The sequence below is a fragment of the Micromys minutus genome, assembly GCF_963924665.1.
Source record: "Micromys minutus genome assembly, chromosome: 5".
Classification (NCBI taxonomy): Eukaryota; Metazoa; Chordata; class Mammalia; order Rodentia; family Muridae; genus Micromys; species Micromys minutus.
Window position 1 is genome coordinate 5043576 of NC_137974.1, and position 21332 is coordinate 5064907.

General features: G+C 41.6%; 1 protein-coding gene across 1 annotated transcript in view; it reads left to right on the top strand.

Annotated features, from left to right (window-relative positions):
- Positions 1 to 21332, top strand: part of VWA8 (von Willebrand factor A domain containing 8) — a 298398-nt gene that overhangs the window by 157349 nt on the left and 119717 nt on the right. Inside the window, exon 21 of the mRNA XM_080917170.1 lies at positions 983 to 1059. Coding sequence (XP_080773296.1) covers positions 983 to 1059 — 77 coding nt within the window. The remainder of the gene's footprint in view (positions 1 to 982; positions 1060 to 21332) is intronic.

Consider the following 21332-nt stretch of genomic DNA (forward strand, 5'->3'; position numbering starts at 1 on the left):
TGTGCTAGGCTTACATTTTTGTGGGTGAAGTCCGAGTAGAAACTAAGCCGATTCCTGAGAGGAAATGATCCATTATTCTGTTATTAATAAATTTGTCGGTCTGGTTCTTTAGCTTCCATAATGTAAAGTGGGAGCTTGGAGGGTAGCTTCTAGGAGTGAGTAATGAGGTAGCTAGAGGCCTAGTTGCCTCAATAAATTTCATGCTGAGGAATCTAACCCACTGCACAGCAGATAAAGCAATGGGCATCAGGATCAAACACACCCAGAACTGAGACCCCTGTCATGGACTGTAAATGTCCTGCTCAGCATTTCTGAGCCTTACCTTCCGGGTTTGCGAGATTAAGGCAGTCTTACTTCCTAACTGATGCTGCCACCTCTGAGTGGTGATTAAATGGCACATGCAAACTTTCAAACAGGGAATTAACATGGGCACGTGGTCTACCCTCTATGGAAGGTCAGTAGCTCCAGCGTGAGTCAGAGGGAAGGAGGACACATCTAAGGAGAGCATGTGTGGTTGGATTATGCTAGTGCACACATTGTTAGAGTTCTAGAGTTGTAACGGAAAAAGCACAGGACTAAATCAAGAACCATGGCATCCTGTTTATCCTCCTATAACTGAAAAGTGTATTTCTGAGAAACGGAAGAAAAGCCATTACTTTTATGCATACCTGATTGCCTTTGATGGCATTTCACAACCTGCAGTCTTCAATGTTCTGTGGTAATATGAGACTTAACTGTGAAACTAGAATGAAGGTCAAGAGATAAACTCCAGCATTGGGACTTCCTCTCATAAGAACAGTATAGGGGTGCCACACTTCAGAGTCAGAGCCTTCAGTGGCCTCTGTGGGACAGGAGATGTACCCTGCATGCTTGCTGGCTTTGGTTTTATAAACAACAAAATTAGTAGACCTTTGAAGAAGGAGCTTGCCAGAAATTTACCTTCAAAGCTTCTTACTGCTTAAGTCTGTTTGTGTTCTTTCAGGGTGTAGGAAAGAACAAGATTGTGGACCGATTCCTTCACCTGCTCAACAGACCCCGAGAATATATCCAGCTGCACAGGTAGGAGAATCGTCCACCAGGCCTTTAAGCTCTGACTAAATTGTTCATCTCTCTCCTCCTATGAATTAAATATACTACTGTCTTAAAAGCCAGCTTTGTAAACGAGCTTCCTTCCTATTCCTCATGCTCATAGCTCCCCTTTCCTTAAAAATGCTCAGGGGTAAGAGCACTGGCTGCTCTTACAGAGGCCTCAGGTTTGGCTCCCAACACCCACAAGGTGCCTTGGAACCCCCTGTAGCTCCAGTTGCAGAGGGCTTGACACCTTCTTCTGGCCTGTGCACATGTGTGGTGCCCATACTCAGGCACACACATGCTGAACACCTTATAAACAAACACGAGTTAATCGATGGTTTATGCTCAAAGAGATGCAGCATGCAACTGTGTGCTCAGGTTGGAAGAAGGAAGAAGCGCAGCTGGCGGACAGGGAGAAGTAACAAGCTTTGTGGGGTGAAGAGCACAGACTGTAGACGGGACATAGTACCTCTTGCCTTTCTTAAGACACTGTGGATGACTTAGCTTCAGTGGATGGAGCCGTGGCTCAGGGATAGCTCAGCAAATGAGATTTCTCAACACGAGTTGTGTGAGCTTTAGGAGTGCACTGGCTCTCACTTTAGAAACCAAATGCAGCAGCAGATCTACTAGGAACTAAATACTGGAGCAAATCAGGACATAATTGAGGTACATACATACATACACACACACACACACACACACACACACACACACACCCCAAGCATTGAGCAGCTTATACCCAGTGTCTATGATTGTTTTGATCCTAGTAGATAACAAATGCTGTCACAGAAAGCACACTGGACTGTGGTAACAGAATGAGTATCTGGTTTGAGTTCTTTGATGAAATAATTATGAGTTTCTGACAGAAATGTTTGAATAAGAACAGTTAGCAAATCAAAGAGAAAAGTTCTAAAGGAAAGTTGAGGTATGATTTAAAAAGCAATAAAAACAAAGCAAACCAAAACCAACATTCTATCTTGGACTTCATACCGCTGAGGAGCCCTAGTGCAGGAAGAGCATCATACCCCTGAGGAGCCCCAGCTCAGAGTGAGCAGTAGACCTGGACAGACTCACAGGCCCTGGGAACAGCACAACCCTTAGGAATCTGTGAGCTGAGCCTGCTGTGGGTGCTCTGTGGTTAGACGGTAGCCTGTGCAGCAGATGCTTCAGAAGGAACATTTTGTCATTCTTTCAAGAGCCACTTTGGATCATCCTGAGGTTCCCAAGAACATGAAGAATACAGGCTTGCTGCTGGCAGAGGTGGCACACACCTGTAACCCCAGTACTGAGGAGACTGAGATGGAAGGACTGAGTTTGAAGAGCAGCTTGTATAATGACCCCAGCCAGAGGGAAGGATGGAGGGATAAAAATAAAAGAGGGAAGAACCTAGCTCATCTTTTATATAATTCTGTAGTTTCTTTCTCATGCAAAATAACATTAAAATAAAAAGGATATTGGGGGGGGCAGTGAGGAATGTGGGACATAGAAAGAAGCAACAGAATTAATAAATATAGAGCAATTCTAAAATGGCTACCATAAATATTTTCAAGTATTGTAAGAGGGAGCTGAGAAGCAAAATAAGACAATAATTAGGAGTTCTGGGTCCAGAATGACAGTGCTGGAAAAGAGCAACACATCGGCACTGAAGTCTCAAAAGTGTCGATGGGGTAGAGCAGAAAAATATTTGAAGAGGCAGCAGCTAAAAAACTCCTGAAATTGATGTAATAGCTCAAGATCATCAATAGCCCAATGAGCCTCTAGTGCGGTAGAACAGGAAAGCAAAACATGCCACACCATAGCCAGATGCCCAGAAACCAAGCGGGAATATTTAAAGCTGTTAAAGTCGAAGAGGCACATTGCATGTAGGGAACAATTATAAAAATGACTGTTGACTTCTTATGAGCAATAAATATGAACGGATTCAATCAAATGGGTGCTTTGCATTAAATGGAGCAAGTTTTGAATAGCACATTAAGAAAAATGTTCTTTCATGCAAAGGAAAAATACCTTTTGAGAGCAACACACATGCATGCACACACATGCATGCACACACACGCATGCACACAGGGTAGCCAATTTGTAATTCCAGCCTTTGCAAATCAGACACAAACGAGGCCCAGAGCAAGCTGGCGAGCAAAGTAGCCATGTTGGGAAATTTTCAGCTCAGTTGAGAGACTCTGCCTCAGTCAGGTAGAGAGTGACCCAGGAAGACTACCAGCATCAGCATTTTGGGCCCCCTCCCACACACGCACGAGCACACACACTAAAGGGGTGGTGTGTAGTGACCATACGGGTGCAAGCCCAGGACTATAGTGTGAATAACAGTCTCACTTTTATTCCTGTTTGCACGTGTCATCGTTGCTGTTTGGTTTTCGTTTGGGATAGTCGGGACTATGTAGCCCTAGCTGTCCTGGGATTGACTGGCTGATCTTGAAGTCAGAGACCTGCCCACCTTTGCCTCCACGTGCATGGATTGAACTTATGCACCACCATACCTAGCTAATAATCTTGTTCTACTCGAAGAAACTACTTTTATTATGTCTTTCTTTCATTTTAGAATTGCTGATTTTGTCTTTATTTCTTTGTTTTCTATTTCCTTTGGACTTGATCTGTTCATTTTTAAACTTCTAAATGCCTAAGTCATTGGTTTTCAGCCTTTAAATTGTGACAAGTGTATTTAAGATTGTGAGTGTACTTGGGTCATAGTCCGTGTCTGGTATTTTAGTATCCTCAGTGAAGAAGTTGGTACTCGGGTTGCTTTCAAAACCTTTGAGGATTAGAGATAGCATTCCTTGCTTTCTGTCTAGAGTGCCTTTAATATGAAGTAACAAGTGGTCCTCAAAGTGGTGATGCCTTCTGCCAGTACATAATCTGTGCTAATTCTGACACTGGCTAAATAAATGTGTAGAGATAGTGTCTACAAGGAATTTTCTAAACTCAAAGTAATAAAAATTTCAAAGCTAAAGTTTATATTATATGGAAATTATTGCTATATAATTAATAATAGTGTTGCAAACAAAATAGCTATTTATTTTACTGGGGCCTGTAAAAGTAGAAGACAAAAAGGTTCAATTTAAAATATAAAATACTATAGAGTGCTCACTAATTAGACTGCTATTCCCACCAGTTTCAACATAGGGATTTTCCCTTTACCTAACAGTGTGAAAGAAGGTATAGGGCTTCTCCAGTGTGTGGACAACCACTTACAGTCTCTGCTGTGTATGTTGTGTAATCATAAAATGATGCCCTGTAATCAGTTCCTCTTATCTGTCATTTGAAGAGATTAGTTACAAGAGCCATTCAAAACAGTCCTGATAATAAAGCACTGTGCACCACTCCGGGTGGGCGTTTCTGAGTGTGGTCTCATGAGCTTAGGCTATGATGATCACAGTGCATGTGATGAACAAGCTAAGCAACTCATATCCGTGGTTAAAATCAAGATGTCTAAAGAGCGTGGCTTCAGAGATTTAGAAGCTTGGTAGATGTGATTATGGTCAATTGTATATATTTTGAATGGAAGAGTCTATAGGAGGCATATTTATACAAAGACTTGTGAAGTGGATTACTCCATGTTACGATCTTATGTTTATTTGACATGAAAGAGGATACCTGAATATTTAACTTACGTAGTTCCTGAATAAAGTTACATGTCTTTATTAAATCAGGGCGGTCTGGTTTTAGGGAGGGTGAGCTACCAGATTATATGGAGGTGCAAGTCCACATCTGTGTGATTTCTGCCCTTGGCAAGAAGTGGAGATGTTGTACCCCCCGCAGCACAGCTCTGACTTTCTATTTCAGCTGGTCTGTTCCCACTTGTGATCAGCTTATTCCAGACTACATGATTCTGTGTCCTGTCACAACTTTTGAACTTGAACAACTCTCTTTATTTCTTCACTCAGTTTGGTTGATTGGTAATTCTTGGTTAACTTCGTGTCTTGTTATGTTTTAGATTGTATACAACATTTGCTCCTTTGAGTGCCCACTGTAGGGAATTGTACCACTCAATAGAAAGGGTGTGAGCTTCAGAGAGCAAATCCTGTCCTCACAAATTGTTGTGTGTTCTTAAACTCCTTGAGTCCTGATTTTCCTGTCTATAAAAATAAACCCATGTCTTGCGGGTGGCTGAGAAGATTAAATTGGAATGTACTCAGCAGGCTCACCGTGGCGTCAGGCCTACAACTGTCTGACTGCTGAGCACTCAGGCTGCCACAATAATGCTACGCTCTTGATTTACATCATATGGGCAGAATATTTCTAGTCCACAAATCTAAAATTTGAAATGCTCCAAAATCCGGAACATTCTGAAATCTGACATGACTCAATACAGTAAAGAGATCTGGAGAAGGAAGGTGCCACTCACACTGAGTCTCAGGAATTATGGGAAGTTTTCTAATTAGAAAAGGAAACGGTAATGTGGTTACTGAAGAGAAGGCTGTGTATGAACTCCAGAAACATGGCTTTGAGGGGAGAGAGAGGGCAGGGCTGGGATGGGGTGTGTGTGTGTGTGTGAATGAATAAATGAAAGAATGTGTGTGTCCAAGAATACTGGAAAGACACCAACCACATACAGGGAATGGAAAAATGTTGAGGGAGATGTCTGTACATGTGACATGCGATCATGAGGCCAACACCTTGTGGGCTCTCTGTATACACTGGATGCAGTGAATGCTTATTGAAATTATTTAGTTCGTACTCATTTCATCCGGGCTATCAAGTTCACTCTTGTCCATGATCATCAGCTTTCAGTAACTAGAGGCACCCATGGCTGTTTGAGAATTGATTAAGATTCTTTATAGACTCAGGCATCTCTAGAAAAGGGATCTGTGACTGTGTTCTCTAGCTAATATAGCCAGCCCAGCTAGTTAAAATATTGTGATTAGTTACTTTTAAATTTTAGTTTGCCTTCAATCTATTTAGTCTTTAAATTTATCTCTTTCCAAAACCAAATGAAGTATACTTTGTAGCAAACAGGAGCCAAATTCTACCATTAGCCCCTTTAAAATCAGATATCTTAGAGTGAATGCCTTCCCAAAGCACAGCATCATCACACACAGGGCTATTGCCAGGGTAAGGAAACAGGATGTGACAGCACAAAATTTGAAATTTGTGAAGTCCCGGGGCAGATGGAAGTGTTGGTAGAAAATAGAAAAGGTGCACACTTGAAGTCTCACAGGTGAATCCAACTGAGCTGTCATCACATCTTATCTGTGACAAAGGGATCCAGGGCTGGGACAGGGCACATGGCAGATGCTGCTGAGAACCTCTGGGGGCTCCTGTGTCTCAGCTTTCCCCATTACACATTTTATTTTATTAAAAAACTATATTTTAAAAAACAAAGATAAATGTACAAATTTTTAAGCATTTTTGCATAAAAGTATACAAATACATTTTTTAAGGTTGTAATTAAGTATTTGTGGGTACATATACATACACATGTATATGTGTAACAATAATATAGGAAAACAGGCTATTAATTTGAGGGGATAGGAGAGAAACTAGGAGGGGCTGTAGGGAGGAAAGGGGGATGTGATACGGTTCTATTTTAATTAAAATATATTCTTTTTGTTGTTGTTGAACTTCACACAGTCTGTGAGTTGTTTCCGGGGTGTACAGAGCTTTCTGGGGTTAGTATCCCACTATCAGTGACTGCATATTATGTCTGCTCTTTTGTGACTAGGTTATCTCACTAAGGATGATATTCTCTAGATGCAGCCATTTTCTTAAGAATTTCGTTAAGCCATTGTTTCTGATAGCTGAGTAGTACTCCATTGTGTAAATGTACCACAATTTTTGTATCCATTCATCTACTGAAGGACATCTGGGGTCTTTCCAGCTTCTGGCTATTACAAATAGAGCTGCAATGAACATTGTGGTACATGTATCTTTGTTGTATGTTGGAGCGTCTCTGGGGTAAATGCTCAGAAGTGGAATAAATGGGTCTTCAGGTAGTACTATGTCCATTTTTCTGAGGAACCGCCAGACTGATTTCCAGAGTGGTTGTATCAATTTACAACCCCACCAACAGTGGAGAAGTGTTCCTCTTTTTCCACATCCTCGCCAGCATCTGCTGTCATCTGAGTTTTGGATCTTGGCCAATCTGACTGGTGTGAGGTGGAATCTCAGGGTTGCTTTGATTTGCATTTCCCTGATGGCTAAGGATATTGAGCACTTCCTCAGATGTTTCGCAGCCATTTGATATTCCTCGATTGAGAACTTTTTGTTTAAGTCTGTATCCCATTTTTTAATTGAGTTGTTTGATTCTCTGATGTCTAGCTTTTTGAGTTCTTTTTATGCCCTGGATATTAGGCCTCTTTCTGATGTGGGGTTGGTAAAGATCTTTTCCCAATCTGTTGGCTGCCGTTTGTTTTCTTGACAGTGTCTCTAGCCTTACAGAAACTTTGCAATCTCATTAAGTTCCATTTGTCAATCGTTGAGCTTAGAGCTTGAGCAATTGGTGTTCTGTTCAGGAAATTTTCTCCTGTGCCTATGAGTTCTAAGGTTTTCCTTACTTTATCATCTAATAGTTTCAGTGTATCTGGTTTAATGTGGAGATCTTTGATCCACTTGCACTTGAGCTTTGTACAAGGAGATAAGAACGGGTCTGTTTTCATTCTTTTGCATGTTGAGTGCCAGTTGGACCAGCACCATTTGTTGAATAGGCTGTCCTTTTTCCATTGAATGTTTACTGCTCCTTTGTCAAAAATCAGGTGACCATATAAGTGAGGGCTCATTTCTGGATCTTCTATTCTACTCCATTGATCCACATGCCTATCTCTATACCAGTACCATGCAGTTTTCAGCACAATTGCCTTATAATATAGCTTGAGGTCAGGGATAGTGATTCCCGCAGATGTTTTCTTGTTGTTGAGGATGGATTTCGCTAATCTAGGTCTTTTGTTATTCCAGATGAAATTGCACATTGCTCTTTCCAACTCTATGAAGAACTGGGTTGGAATTTTGATGGGGATTGCATTGAATCTGTAGATTGCTTTTGGTAAGATGGCCAATTTAAAAATGTTGATCCTTCCAATCCATGAGCATGGGAGATCTTTCCATTTTCTGAGATCTTCCTCGATTTCCTTCTTTAGAGATTTGAAGTTCTTGTCATACAGGTCCTTCACTTGTTTAGTTAGAGTCACACCAAGGTATTTCATAGTTTTTGTGACTATTGTGAAGGGTATCTTTTCCCTAATTTCTTTCTCCACATGTTTGTCCTTTGAATATAGAAAGGCTACTGATTAGTTTGAGTTAATTTTATATCCAGCCACTTTGCTGAACTTATTTATCAGCTGTAGGAGTTCTCTGGTGTAATTTGTGGGGTCCCTTAAGTACACTATCATGTTATCTACAAATAGTGATGTTTTTACTTCTTCCTTTCCAATTTGTATCCCTTTGATTTCCTTTTGCTGTCTAATTGCTCCAGCCAGGACTTCCAGTACTATGTTGAATAGGTAGGGGGATAGTGGGCAGACTTGTTGAGTCCCTGATTTTAGTGGGATTGATTCAAGTTTCCCACCATTAAGTTTGATGATGGTGGTTGATTTGCTGTATATTGCTTTTATTATGTTTAGGTATGGGCCTTGGATTCCTGTTCTTTCCAAGACTTTTAACATAAAAGGGTGTTGGATTTTGTCAAATGCTTTCTAAGCATCTAGTGAGATGACCATGTGTTTTTTTTTTCCTTTGAGTTTGTTTATATGGTGGATTACATTGATGGATTTCCTTATATTAAACCATTCCTGCATCCCAGGGATGAAGCCTACTTCATCATGGTGAATGATCCTTTTGATGTGTTCTTGGATTCGGTTTGCAAAGATTTTGTTGAGTGTCTTTGCATCAATGTTCATAAGTGAGATTGGTCTTAACTTCTCTTTCCTCGTAGGGTCTTAGTGTGGTTTAGGGACGAGGGTTATTGTAGCATCAAAAAATGAATTATTTAGTGTTCCATCTGATTCTATTTTGTGGAATAGTTTGGAGAGTTTTGGTATTATGTCGTCAATAAATGTCTGATAAAATTCTGCACTGAACCCATCTGGACCTGGGCTTTTTTTTTTTTTTTTTTTTTTTTTTTTGGTTGGGAGGCTTTTGATGACTGCTTCTATTTCTTTAGGTGTTATGGGATTATTTAGATGGTTTATCTGGTCCTGATTTAACTTTGGTGTCTTGTATCTGTCTAGAAATTCATCCATTTCCTCCAGATTTTCCAGCTTTGTTGAGTATAGGCTTTTGTAGTAGGATCTGATGATTTCTTGAATTTCCTTCATTTCAGTTGTTATTTCTCCACTTTCCTTTCTGATTTTGTTAATTTGGATACTCTCTCTTTGCCCTCTAGTTAGTCTGGCTAAGGGTTTATCAATCTTGTTGATTTTCTCAAACAATCAGCTCTTGGTTTTGTTGATTCTTTCAATGGTTCTTTTTGTTTCTATTTGATCTATTTCTGCCCTAAGTTTGATTATTTCTTGCTCTCTACTTCTCTTGGGTGTATCTGCTTCCTTTTGTTCTAGAGCTTTCAACTGTGCTGTCAGGTTACTAGTGTAGCTCTCTCCAGTTTCTTTTTGGAGGCACTCAGAGCTATGAGTTTTTCTCTCAGTACTGCTTTTATTGCATCCTATAGGTTTGGGTATGTTGTGTTTTAATTTTTATTGAATTGTAGAAAATCCTTAATTTCTTTCTTTATTTCTTCTTTGACCCTGCTGTTGTTTAATAGAGCATTGTTTAGTTTCCATATGTATATGGGCTTTTTGTTGTCTTTGTTGTTATTAAAGACCATCCTTAGATTATGGTGATCTGAAAGAATGCATGGGAGTATTTCAATCTTCTCATATCTATTAAGGCTCGTTTTGTGACCAATTATGTGGTCAATTTTCAAGAAGGTGCTGTGAGGTGCTGAGAAGAAGGTGTATTATTTTGTTTTAGGACGATATGTTCTATAGATATCTATTAATTCCAGTTGATTCATAACCTCTGTTACTTTTACTGTGTCCTTGTTCAATTTCTGTTTCCATGATCTGTCCATTGGTGAGAGTGGTGTATTCAGGTCTCCCACTATTATTGTGTGCGGTGCAATGTATTTTTTGAGCTTTAGTAGGGTTTCTTTTATGAATATGGGTGCTCTTGTATTTGGAGCATATATATTAAGAATTGAGAGTTCCTCCTGACAAATTTCCCCTGTAATGAGTAAAAAGTGTCCTTCCTTATCTCTTTTGATAACTTTTGGTTGAAAATCTACTTTATTCAATATTAGAATGGCCACTCCAGCTTGCTTCTTGGGGCCATTTGCTTATAAGTTTTTTTCCCAACCTTTTACTCTGAGATAGTGTCTGTCTTTATCTCTGAGATGGGTTTCCTGTATGCAGCAAAATGCTGGGTTTAGTTTTTGTATCCAGTCTGATAGCCTATATCTTTTTTTGGGGAATTGAGTTAATTTATGTTAACAGATATTAAGGAGTAGTGGTTGCTGTTTCCTGCTATTTTTGCTTTCAGAGGTAAAATTGTGCCTGTGTGTCTTCTTTTGGTTTTCTTGCTTAGGAGTTTTCTTGTTTTTACTATGAGGTGGTTCCCCTCATTGTATTGGGTTTTCCACCTATAATTCGTTGTAGTCCTGGGTTTGTGGTCATATATTGTGTGAATTTAGTTTTGTCTTGGAATATCTTCATCTCACCATTTATGGTGATTGATAGTTTTGCTGGGTATAGCAGCTTAGGCTGGCACTTGTGCTCTCTTAGGGTCTGCATGATGTCTGTCCAGGCTCTTCTAGCTTTCATAGTCTCTGTTGAGAAGTCGGGTGTGATTCTTCTTGGTCTGCCTTTATATGTTACATGACCTTTTTCCCTTACTGCTTTTAGTATTCTTTCTTTGCTTTGGGCACTTGGTGTTTTGACTATTATGTGTCGGGAGGAATTTCTTTTCTGGTCCAATCTATTTGGAGTTCTGTAGGCTTCTTTTATGCTCGTGGTCATCTCATTCTTAAGGGTAGGAAAGTTTTCTTCCAGGATTTTGTTGAAGATATTTACTGTACCTCTTAGTTGATATTCTTTGCCCTCCTCTATTCCTATTATCCTCAGGTTTGGTCTTCTCATTGTGTCCCGGATCTCCTGGACATTTTGGGTTAGGAACTTTTTGGTTTTTTCATCTTCTCTGTTTTGTCTATGTTTCCAATGTTGTCTTTGGCCTCCGAGATTCTGTCTTCCATCTCTTATAGTCTGTTGGAAATGCTTGCATCTGTGACTCCTGATTTCTTTTTTAGGATTTCTACCTCAAGGGTTGTCTCTTTCAGTGCTTTCTTTATTGTGTCCATTTCCGTTTTAAATTCCTTCTTCTATTCCTTCATCTCTTTGGTTCTATTTTCTTCTATTTCTTTGAGCTCTTTGAGTGTTTTTCTTATTTCTTCTTTAAAAGCTTCTAATTCTTTATGTTTTTTCTCTCATTCTTGTTTAAGGATCTCTATCATCATCTTGAGGTAGGATTTCAGGTCTGAGTCTTCTTTTTCTGGAGAGTTTGGCATTCCGGTCTTTGTTGTTGGAGAGCTGGGTTCTAATGTTGCCAGGTTGTCTTGGTTTCCCTGGGGTACGTTCTTTTGCTTTCCTCTTGCCATCTTGTTGTCAGTGATTGGTTTTCACCTTTCCCTTGTACCTGGCCTGTGTCCCTGGATCTCTGCTGTTCCTGGTGGCAGATGGTCCAAGTGCCTGTTGTGCACCCCAAAAGCCGCCGGCTGGGAACAGAAGATCTGATGCTGGGTTCCTGGGCCTCTGAATCAAGCTGGGCAGGCGTGCCTGCTCTGCTGAGATCTCTCTGCCCCCTGGCAAGTTGGAACCCCTTCCCTCCCTCCCCCATTCTCACCAGTCCTGTGTCTCTGGTTCTCTGTTCTTCCTGGTGGTTGATGGTCCGAGCACCTGTTGTGCACCCCAAAAGTTGCCGGCTGGGAACTTGGGCCCGATGCCGGGTTCCTGGGCCTCTTTCCATTACACATTTGAAAAACCTATTTAGAAACATTTTATTAGCAGGTAAGTAAGTGGTTGTTTTCTTGTTGAATGCCTGCTGCTGCTCCCAATTTACAGCATGGATTATGATAAAGCCTCAAATTTCTATGTGTACATCCTTGGGTTTGTAATTATCTTTGGCTTGTATCTGGTTGATTTCCAGTCTCATCAAAATTTCTATATTTGTGACTTTTACATCAGTGATTATCAGCTTCACAAATTCAACAATCATCTCTGAGAAAGGGTATACCTGTGATAAACTGTCTACGTTAAATTTACCACCTTCAGAGTATCTGTAAGGAATTATCTTAATTGTGTTAATTGATTTGCAGAGACCTGTCTTGATTCTGAATGGTCCATTCCATAGAATAGGGTCTTCCTCGGCTATATAACATGGAGAAGGCAGCTGAGTGCCACCTTGCTTTCTAATTGCTGATGGACCAGCTGTTCCTTCCTGCCACCTTGGTTTCCCACCATGATGAACTGGACCTTTGAACACTGAACCACAACAAGCCCTTCAGCCCTGAAGTTGCTTTTGTGAGAGTATTTTCTCACAGCACAGAAGAGAAACTAAGATATATGATGTCTGTCCCTGTTCCTAACATGCTTTTAGCCTGTAGCTGGTTGCTGTTCACTGTGTGCTTGTGAATTCTACCATAGCTGTCTCTGTTTTAGGTGAGTGAGCCAGTGAGGCATAGGAAAGTTAAAGCTGGCTGAACTCGTGCAGTCACACATTGTACATCTCGGCTTCACCTCTTCGCTTGACTTCATCGTAGCAAACCTGGGATGTCTTACTACAGTTCTGTTCATACAATTAAACTGTTGGGCAACTAATGCTTATATCCTGACACAAGTCTCTGTATGATCACTTGATTCTGGCATAGTGTTTTCCTCATTGTGATCCCAGACTATCTTCCCCTAGGCAGCCATTCCATGTTTTTCCCATTTTGATCAATAATACTGTCCTTACTAGATTTTCTCTTCTGCTTTCTTGACAACGTCTCCAGGTTGTTAGTGTACTTTATGCATTCCTCCTGTGAGGTGTGTCACCAGCAAATTTTGTGGTCCTCTTTTCTGTCCCCCAGGTGATTCAGATAGCTTTAGTCAGGGTGGGTTTCACTGCTGTCCTCGGGGACTGCCCTGCTTCCGTGATACCATCTTTTGCTTTGTTTTTAGTTGCTCATCTGTGGGCTGCAGAGGCTGACATGTCAGCTATAGACTGGGGCACTGCATTCCCACGAGCAGCTTGCTCTCCAGTGCTCTGTAAAAGCAGGCTGGAAAGAGGGGGAGCCCATGTTCTGACAGGCTTAGCGTGAGATCCACTGGTGTGGCCGTGTTGTCTCTCAGCACCAGAGCATAGTGCCTTTCAGTCTGAGAAAACGTCAGAAATACAAATATATAACACAATCGAATTCGTCATACAGGTTTAAGAACTATTTAAAATTTCTAAATTAGATAGTGTGCCTCCATTTGTAAAATAAAACAGTAGCTACAGCTGTCACCCCTGTAGCCACCACCTCCAGTCTCCTTCTCAATTTAATCACAATTAAATTTGTTTGTGCAAGGTTGCACTCCCACCAGCAAGGGAGGAGTGTTCTCCTTGCTCAGCATCCTCGCCAGCATGTGCTATCACCGGAGTGTTTTACCCTAACCATTCTAACAGCTGTAAGTCTCAGAGTCATTTTCACTCACATTTTCCTGATGAGTAAAGATGTTGAACATTTCTTTAAATGTTTCTCAGCCATTCTAGATTCCTCTGCAGAGTGCAAGCTTGTACAACTGCTTCGGAAATCAATTTGGTGGTTTCTCAGAAAACTGGTAATAGTTCTAGCTCAAGACCCAGGTATACCACTCCAGGGCATATACCCAAAAAATGGCCCACCATACCACAGGGACACTTGCTAAACTAGGTTTATATCAGTTTTATTTGTAATAGCCTGAAACTAGAAACAACGTAGATGTCTCTCAACTGAAGAATGGATATAGAAAATGTAGTACACCTATACAATAGAATACAATTCAGCCATTAAAAGCAAAGACATCATGACTTTTGCAGGCAAATGGATGGAACTTGAGAATATCATCCTGAACGAGGTAACCCAGACCCAAAAGGACATGCATGACAGGGCCTAGCATAACTGTCCCCTGAGAGACTCCACCCAGCAGCTGACTGAAAGAGGAAGGATTATGGGCCCTGGAGTTATAGGAACTCCACAGGAAGACTAACAGAGTCAACTAAGCTGGACTCTTGGGGGATCTCAGAGACTGAACCACCAACCAAAGAACATGTGTGGGCTGGACCTATGTAGCAGATGTGCAGCTCGGTCTTCATGCAGCTAGAGCGGGGACTACCCGTAAAGCTGTTTCCTGTCTGTGGAATATGCTCCCCTAACTGGACTGCCTTGTCTGACCTGGGGGTGGGGGATTCCAGGGGAGCTGCCACCCTCTCAGAGGAGAAGAGGGGAAGTGAGGGGCAGCAGTTGGGTTGTAAAGTGAATAAATAATTGATTTTAAAAAATAATTAAATTTTTTAACTCTTCCTTTTAAACTCAAGCAAAAAATTTTAAATATTTAAAAAAAAAATTTAAAGATGCCAGGCCTAGACCTTGTCTTGTAGATTTGGCTGACATCAAGTTCAAAGGGATTTTCCTGTCTCTGCCTCCTTAGTGCTGGGATTAAAGGTATCTACTATCTAATCAAGCATGCATACAAAAAAAATGAAATGGAAATGAAGGAAATTATTATTTCATCTTTATTGCCAGTATAAAATCATTGGTATTCTAATGGAGGGAGGAAAGGATTATTTTTATTAATTTTTAAAATAAAAAATAGAATGAGCTCAGTATTAAAGCTTCTCTAATCTCAGATTATCTGACCTGTTTGATAGTGTGTCCCAATTGCACTGTTGCCCTGTCCCGGTGCCTTTCCAGCCAGCCCCAGCTGCCAGTTCCTTGTGGCTTCCACAGGGAGCACGGAACAATCGTAGTGCCGATTACCTACCTCCTCCCTGCTCCTGCAGGCTGGCCGTGCTTTGCTGAGCTTATGGGAAAGCTATTGCTCTTAGATGGTAAAGCAGTGACAAATGAGCAGAGGGTACTTCTTTTTTATGATTTATTTATGTGCACTGATGTTTTCCCTACATGTATGCCTATGTGAGGCTATCAGACCTCCCCTGGAACTGGAATTACAGACAGTTGTGAGATGCCATGTGGGTGCTAGGAATTGAACTTGTGTCCTCTAGAGGAGTAGCCATTGTTCTCAATTGCCATCTCTCCAGCCTCTAATAGAAGGTTATTTCAACCAACAAGTCCTGTGAACTGAGGTATATCTATAATGTTTTGTGTAGGAAGAAACAACTTTGCTGAAAATCTAAAAGTGATTGCTACTTTCAAATAGTCAGCAAGCGGTTAGGTTGGGGTCTCTTGAAGCAGAGCCAGAGATAAGAATGTTTGTAAGTGATTTCTGCAGGACAGTTTTTAAAGGAAGCGTTCAGGGAAGTAGAAAATGGTGTAAAATTTTAAGTCAATGATCATGTGATAGGGAGTAAATCAAGACAAAGTGGAACTTAAGACACTGAACGTTTGTCATCAGTGACTGACTTTATAATCACAGTGGGATTATTCTGCACTTTGACAACGTTACTAGTCTGGAGACTTCGTGGGTAAGTTGATTCAGTGTGCCTGTAAGAGAGCAACAAGCAGACTTGACTAAAGACTAGGGGCCGTAGCCCATAGCTAAAGGAAACAGGTGTGCTTCCAGGCTCTCTTGGGGAAAGCCAGTACTGTCGGGCTGTTGACAGCATGCATTCGTCCCTTCTGTGTCTCTGTAACCTCCTGACTGAAAGCCCAGCCTGTGTTCCGTCCTCCTCAAGCCTCACAGTAATGAAGCTGCTCACGTTCTGGCCTGTGGAGAACTGGCGGTGGCTCCCAGTTCCAGCAGCAAGTCCATAGAGCACCATAGTTTCCTGGAGAAGAGTTCTTCATGCTTTCCTGCTCCTGGTCTTTTGTTGTCCCTGTTCCCTGCACCACCACTGGTGAAAGCATTTGAAGTGCAGAGCAGAGCACAGGGGGACCAAAGTGTGAATGTCACCTCAGGACACTGCTCTGCAGTGTCTGTGCGACCTGTTCTTCAGCGTGGATTGAACTGAGCTTAGGGCTAGACTTTTAAATCACAAATAACCAAGTGGATCATTCACATTGTACCAAAACATCAGTCTTTAACTTTTAATGAAGGCAAATAGTTTTTTTTTTTTTTTAATTATCAACAAATAAAAATGAAGACTATTTTAAGGTACTATTTTTTAGTTTTAGCTTGTGGTTTTTGCATCTATTTTTGTATGTTTCAAAATATGTCTTTTTCAAAACAACTTTTATTGATAGTAGGTTTAGGGACCATGACCTAGGACAGACTCTGCTGGTGTACCTGTCATTCCTTATCACAGTTGGGTGTGTCTGTCTACCCCACTGGACAGTGAGCCCACCAGGGCACAACTATGCCAGCTGCTTATCTCTAGCACAATAGCCACACAGTGCCATGGAAAACTGCCTTAGGCCATGCGTGGGTGAGCTTCTCTCACCGCCTACCCATCTTTGTGACATCCATTTGGAGAGTCTTTTCTCTGAAGTAGGTAGACACAGGACTGCCAGTGGGCAGACTCTGGCAGCGTTTCCTTGTTGTTTCCCCCTTCTTTCCTGGTCCTGTCATAGCTGACATTCCTTCATCAAGGCCAGGAGAAACTGCTGGGAAGTGGGAGGACTTTTCATCAGACAGGTGCCTTTGCTGCTGGGTCTACCAGAGAAACCAGCAAATGCTGTATGCAGCCCTTTCTCAGCCTGATCCTCACACAAACCATCAGTGACTAAGCCACTCAATTTCTTCATTTGGGTTTAAAAAAATGATATGAGAGATTCAAGCAAACACACTCAGATGGTGTGATTGTAAATAAAGCGTGACATGTGAGACAACGAATTCACACAGGTGTGGCCAGAGAGCCTCTGCTGCTGTGCCCTGTGATCCCGGGGACACAGGTACTCTCCCTCTGCACCGAAATGCCCAGGAACGGCAGACCCGGGGTGGAAGCCCATGTTTGCCACCAAAAGCAGTGTCTCCCTTTGATCACCAACCATGGGACAGCAGGCATGCATGGAAAGCCCCAGCAGTGCACACGCTCTTCTGCCCCACGTGACTTGAGCAAGTGTAGACGGAGATCAGTGGGAGTGTTTTCCAGTTCATAAACCACCAGGAGTGGTTTTCCACAGTGAGGGACATCAGTGGCCCTTTGTTTCCTCTGAACAAGACATTAGTCATGAACTTCCTGCTGAGGCTACTTACTGTGTCATTCATGATGACAGCCCTTTAGCAGCCAAGGAAGAAAGAACCACACCAGCTTTTTAATGAGGATTCTGGGGGATCGAACTCAGGGCCTCACACTTGCATGCACACAACAAGCACAAATGAGTCCCAGCAAGCTGTTCTGTTTGAGTGTTCTTCCAGTATAGCCACGTGTGGCTAACAATGCAGTAGGACGTCTTGAATGGACGACCACAGAATATACGAAAATTTACTCAGTTTTCCTCTTGCACAGGTAAATTAGAATGTACCATATTTTTTGATAGCATTTGTCCAGGGAACAGACGTTCGTCAGTCTTAGCCCCTGGTTGCTTCTGTGCAGTTTTAATGTTTGTTCTCACCCGAGCCTTCTAACCCTTCCCGCACTGACTAGAAGGAAACTGTACAGTGTCTTTCATTTTTGTCTAAAGAAACAGAAGTGCCTGCCAAAAAGCAAAATTGTTTTGAGTTCTTAAAATTTCTCAACCAAAGAAGCTAGTTCTCAGCAAAAAGGATCCAATTATCCATGCACCGTTTGAGCCGTTTTTTTATTTCTAAAGGCTGAACAACTTGCAAAGTGTTTCTGAGTTTGTGGAAATACTTGTCATGGCTTCCGTTGATAAAAGGATTCCTTGTGGAGCCGTGTGACTCTAGGACAAGGAGACCTGGTAGAGGTGCACCAGGCCGGTTCCAGGGTTTGGCTCCCTTTCTCCCTGCTGTTTCCGGCAAGCACTCACCGAGCTGCACAGTGGCACAGCATATCCTCCTCCCGCTGTGGTTTACCAGGACTGTTTTCATGTAGGCTTTTAGTAAGGAGCAAATGGCACTGGCAGACTGGCCTCTATGGGACTATTTAAGAGCAGGAGTTTCTTGTGTGTCTGGCAGGACGTAAGTAGTTTGTTTTCTAAAGAACCTTTCTAAGCCTTGCGAAGGCTCAAGCACTCCACACCCCTTTCCCTTGCTTTTCTCTCAAATTTCATCAATTTTCTCTATTAGATTTTCTCATCATGTATGTTAATTATATCTAGAGATGAGTAGGGCTTTAGGGGTCTGGGTGGCTTACCAAATCAGACATATTCAAATGTAATCTGTGCCGTTTTTAAATTTTGTATTGCATTAATCATATTCTTAGTTTTCATCTCCATTCTTTTGTATTAGTCGGCAACATTTCTTTCAACAAGGACTGAATCTGTTTGAAACCCAAGGACATTTCTTTCCCAATAGAGAAAAATGAAGTTGCATGTCACAGGAGAGGCCATGTCCTTCTACTGTTGAGTAAAAAGGGCGGGGTATCCGTAAATCCTAAACTTAATTATCGTCATCTCCACTTGAGCACCTCCCGTCTCACTGATAACTTACTGCAGTTTTACTACTTTCCTTAAATAACGCAGGCTTGCCCAAGTCTGGGCTTGTCAACAGCCCTCTGTGGTCAGGGAAGGGATTCATGGGACCCTATCTCTGATGAACCATTGGCTACTAAAGGATTTGAGGGAAGAGAAAATTGTGACCTGCAGTTGTATATGCACAGATGATCCTACTAGGAGCTGTGGGTGTTCCAAACCTGTGACCACACAGAGGGCCTGGTAAAAATGAGTGGACCACAAGGAATTTGGGATGATGAGAGAAGAAGGTAAAGAGAAAACAGTTAAGTCCTGTGTGAAAACATCAGTGGATTTAGTCAGTGAAGTTTGTTCTTGGGCCAGGTGATGCTTGCCTTTAATCCTAGCGCTGGAAAGCAGAGGTAAGGCAGATCTCTGAGTTGGAGGCCAGCCTTGTCTACAGAGTGAGTTCCAGGACAGTTGGAACTACTCAAAAACAAATACTGCCACAGAAACCAAACAAACACAATGATATCAAGCTTTCACTTAAAAAAATATCTAATCTCAGTCAGGCATGGCGGCCCACACCTTTAATCCCAGCACTCAGAAATGGAGGTGGGGAGACCTGGGGAATGGGGGTGAGAGCAGGTGGCTCTCTTGTGATTTGGAATTTCTGTGGTAGCAAAGACTCAGTCTTTAAAGAAACCTTATTTAGTAAATATTTATATCTTTGCTGTCTAATAACTAATAACTATTAGTTCTAATTATGACCTGGCCATCCCACCAATAATCTAGTCAAAGTCTTATGATTTATTTAATCCTAAAAATGAAGATTGTAATAATTTAATAATAAAGCTTATTTAATCAGCTTTAGCACAGTTACTGGGTGATTGCCCCTAATCTATTTTTCTGTGCTTGATTGGTTATTTCCTATCTGTGCTTCCCCATCACTTGCTGTTTGGGAGTCTGAGTCTCGCCCACACTGCTTTTGTCATATCAGTCTGTCCTCAAGGGACTCTTTTCAGAGGAACAGGCTCCTGGTCCCTCCTGCCTAAGGGAGACCCACCCCACCCCACCCCCACCCTCACAGTCTTCCTTCCTTCTCTGTTCTCTTCCTCATGGTCCCTACCTAGGACCCCAGCCTGGTAACTGAAACCCCACCTACCTCTGTTCTCCCCAATAATTGGCTGTCAGCCACTTTTTTTTAACCAGTCAGAGAAGATAGGGAACAAAGTTTACCCAGTATCGCTGGTGTACTTGAGAATGCTCCTCTGACTACAACCAGATCTTAAGGGCCAGTATTTAGCATTTGAATACATAGTAGCACCAGACCAACCCAATAATTATTGATAAAAAATATCATTTGGTTCTACTTCTAAAGCACCCAGCTGTTTCGGGTACTGATCAAATATCTGTGTTCATTGTCTCCTGAGTCTTCTGTTTCCTGTTCTCACGTTTGCCTCCTGCTGTGGGTCTGTGGGTGCCTTGGTTTCAGGACTTAGCAGATAGGAAGTTGCTATGCTTCTCTTCAGCCCTCAGGGTTTCCCTAAGGGGGGGACGAATCTAAATCTGTGGAAATGAAGCTCATTAAAATATCCTCAGAAATCTTTTTTTGTTCCTGGGTGGAGAACAGCTTTATGTACCTGTACAAACAGCATTTCCAAGTAGGCTGCATTTTCTCTCCTGACCTCTCCCCTTTATACCCCTTTCCTCGGAGGCTAGTTACCCACCCACACCCTCCCACCCTGCCTCCTCAGAAGTCAGCCTCCCCCTCCAGTTTTATTTCTTCATTTTAACAGAGATTTGGTCTGTGCATAACTTAATTATTTTTATTGTATCTGGCATCATTTTTTAAGTAAACTTCTACATATAACAAATTCGGCTTCAAAAAAGGCTATAAATTACAGTTAAAAGAAAACTAGCTTAGCATACTATTTCTTTGTGCCACCCACATACTGACTTAAACTTTGGTAGAAAATTGTACTTTGTAAACTAGTAAAAAGCATGAACAACTGGTAATAGCATGAATGCCAGCAATTAGCTGAACATTCATTAATTAACTCAAGCATTACCAGTAACTGGAAAGCCATTGCTACTAAAACTTGAGCCAAAGAAACTGAATCTGAGATGTGGTTTAGCTTTTCTTCTCCCCAGTATTGTTAAAATTGTTGACTCTTAATTTTTATTAGCTAATATTTCAAAGCTGTTTTTTGAAAGGAACAAGTCAAAACAATTTTGAAATTGCAGTATTTTCTTCAGGCACTGCTTTGTATGTGCAGAATTAATATATTTGACCCAAGATGCTCATAAATGCGGAGCAATGACTTAAACCTAATTCCCTGGAAGAAAAGAAAAATCATGGTATCATTAGGAATCTGCGTCCTGTGCTGTCTGTGGCCACAGTAAATGCCTCGTTATTTACTGACCTGGAGTTTCTAAGATGCCATAGCAATCCAGCTCTGCTCTTACTGTATTAGGTTCCACGCAGAGCACGTGTGCCAGCCCTACCCCAGCACACAGAACGCATCAGTACAGAACCACCCCAAACACAAGCAGCCAGAGTGTTATGTCCTTCTCGTTTTCCATAGTTTACTAGCCTCTACTTTCCCTTTGATGTTCCACGTCAATGTACCAT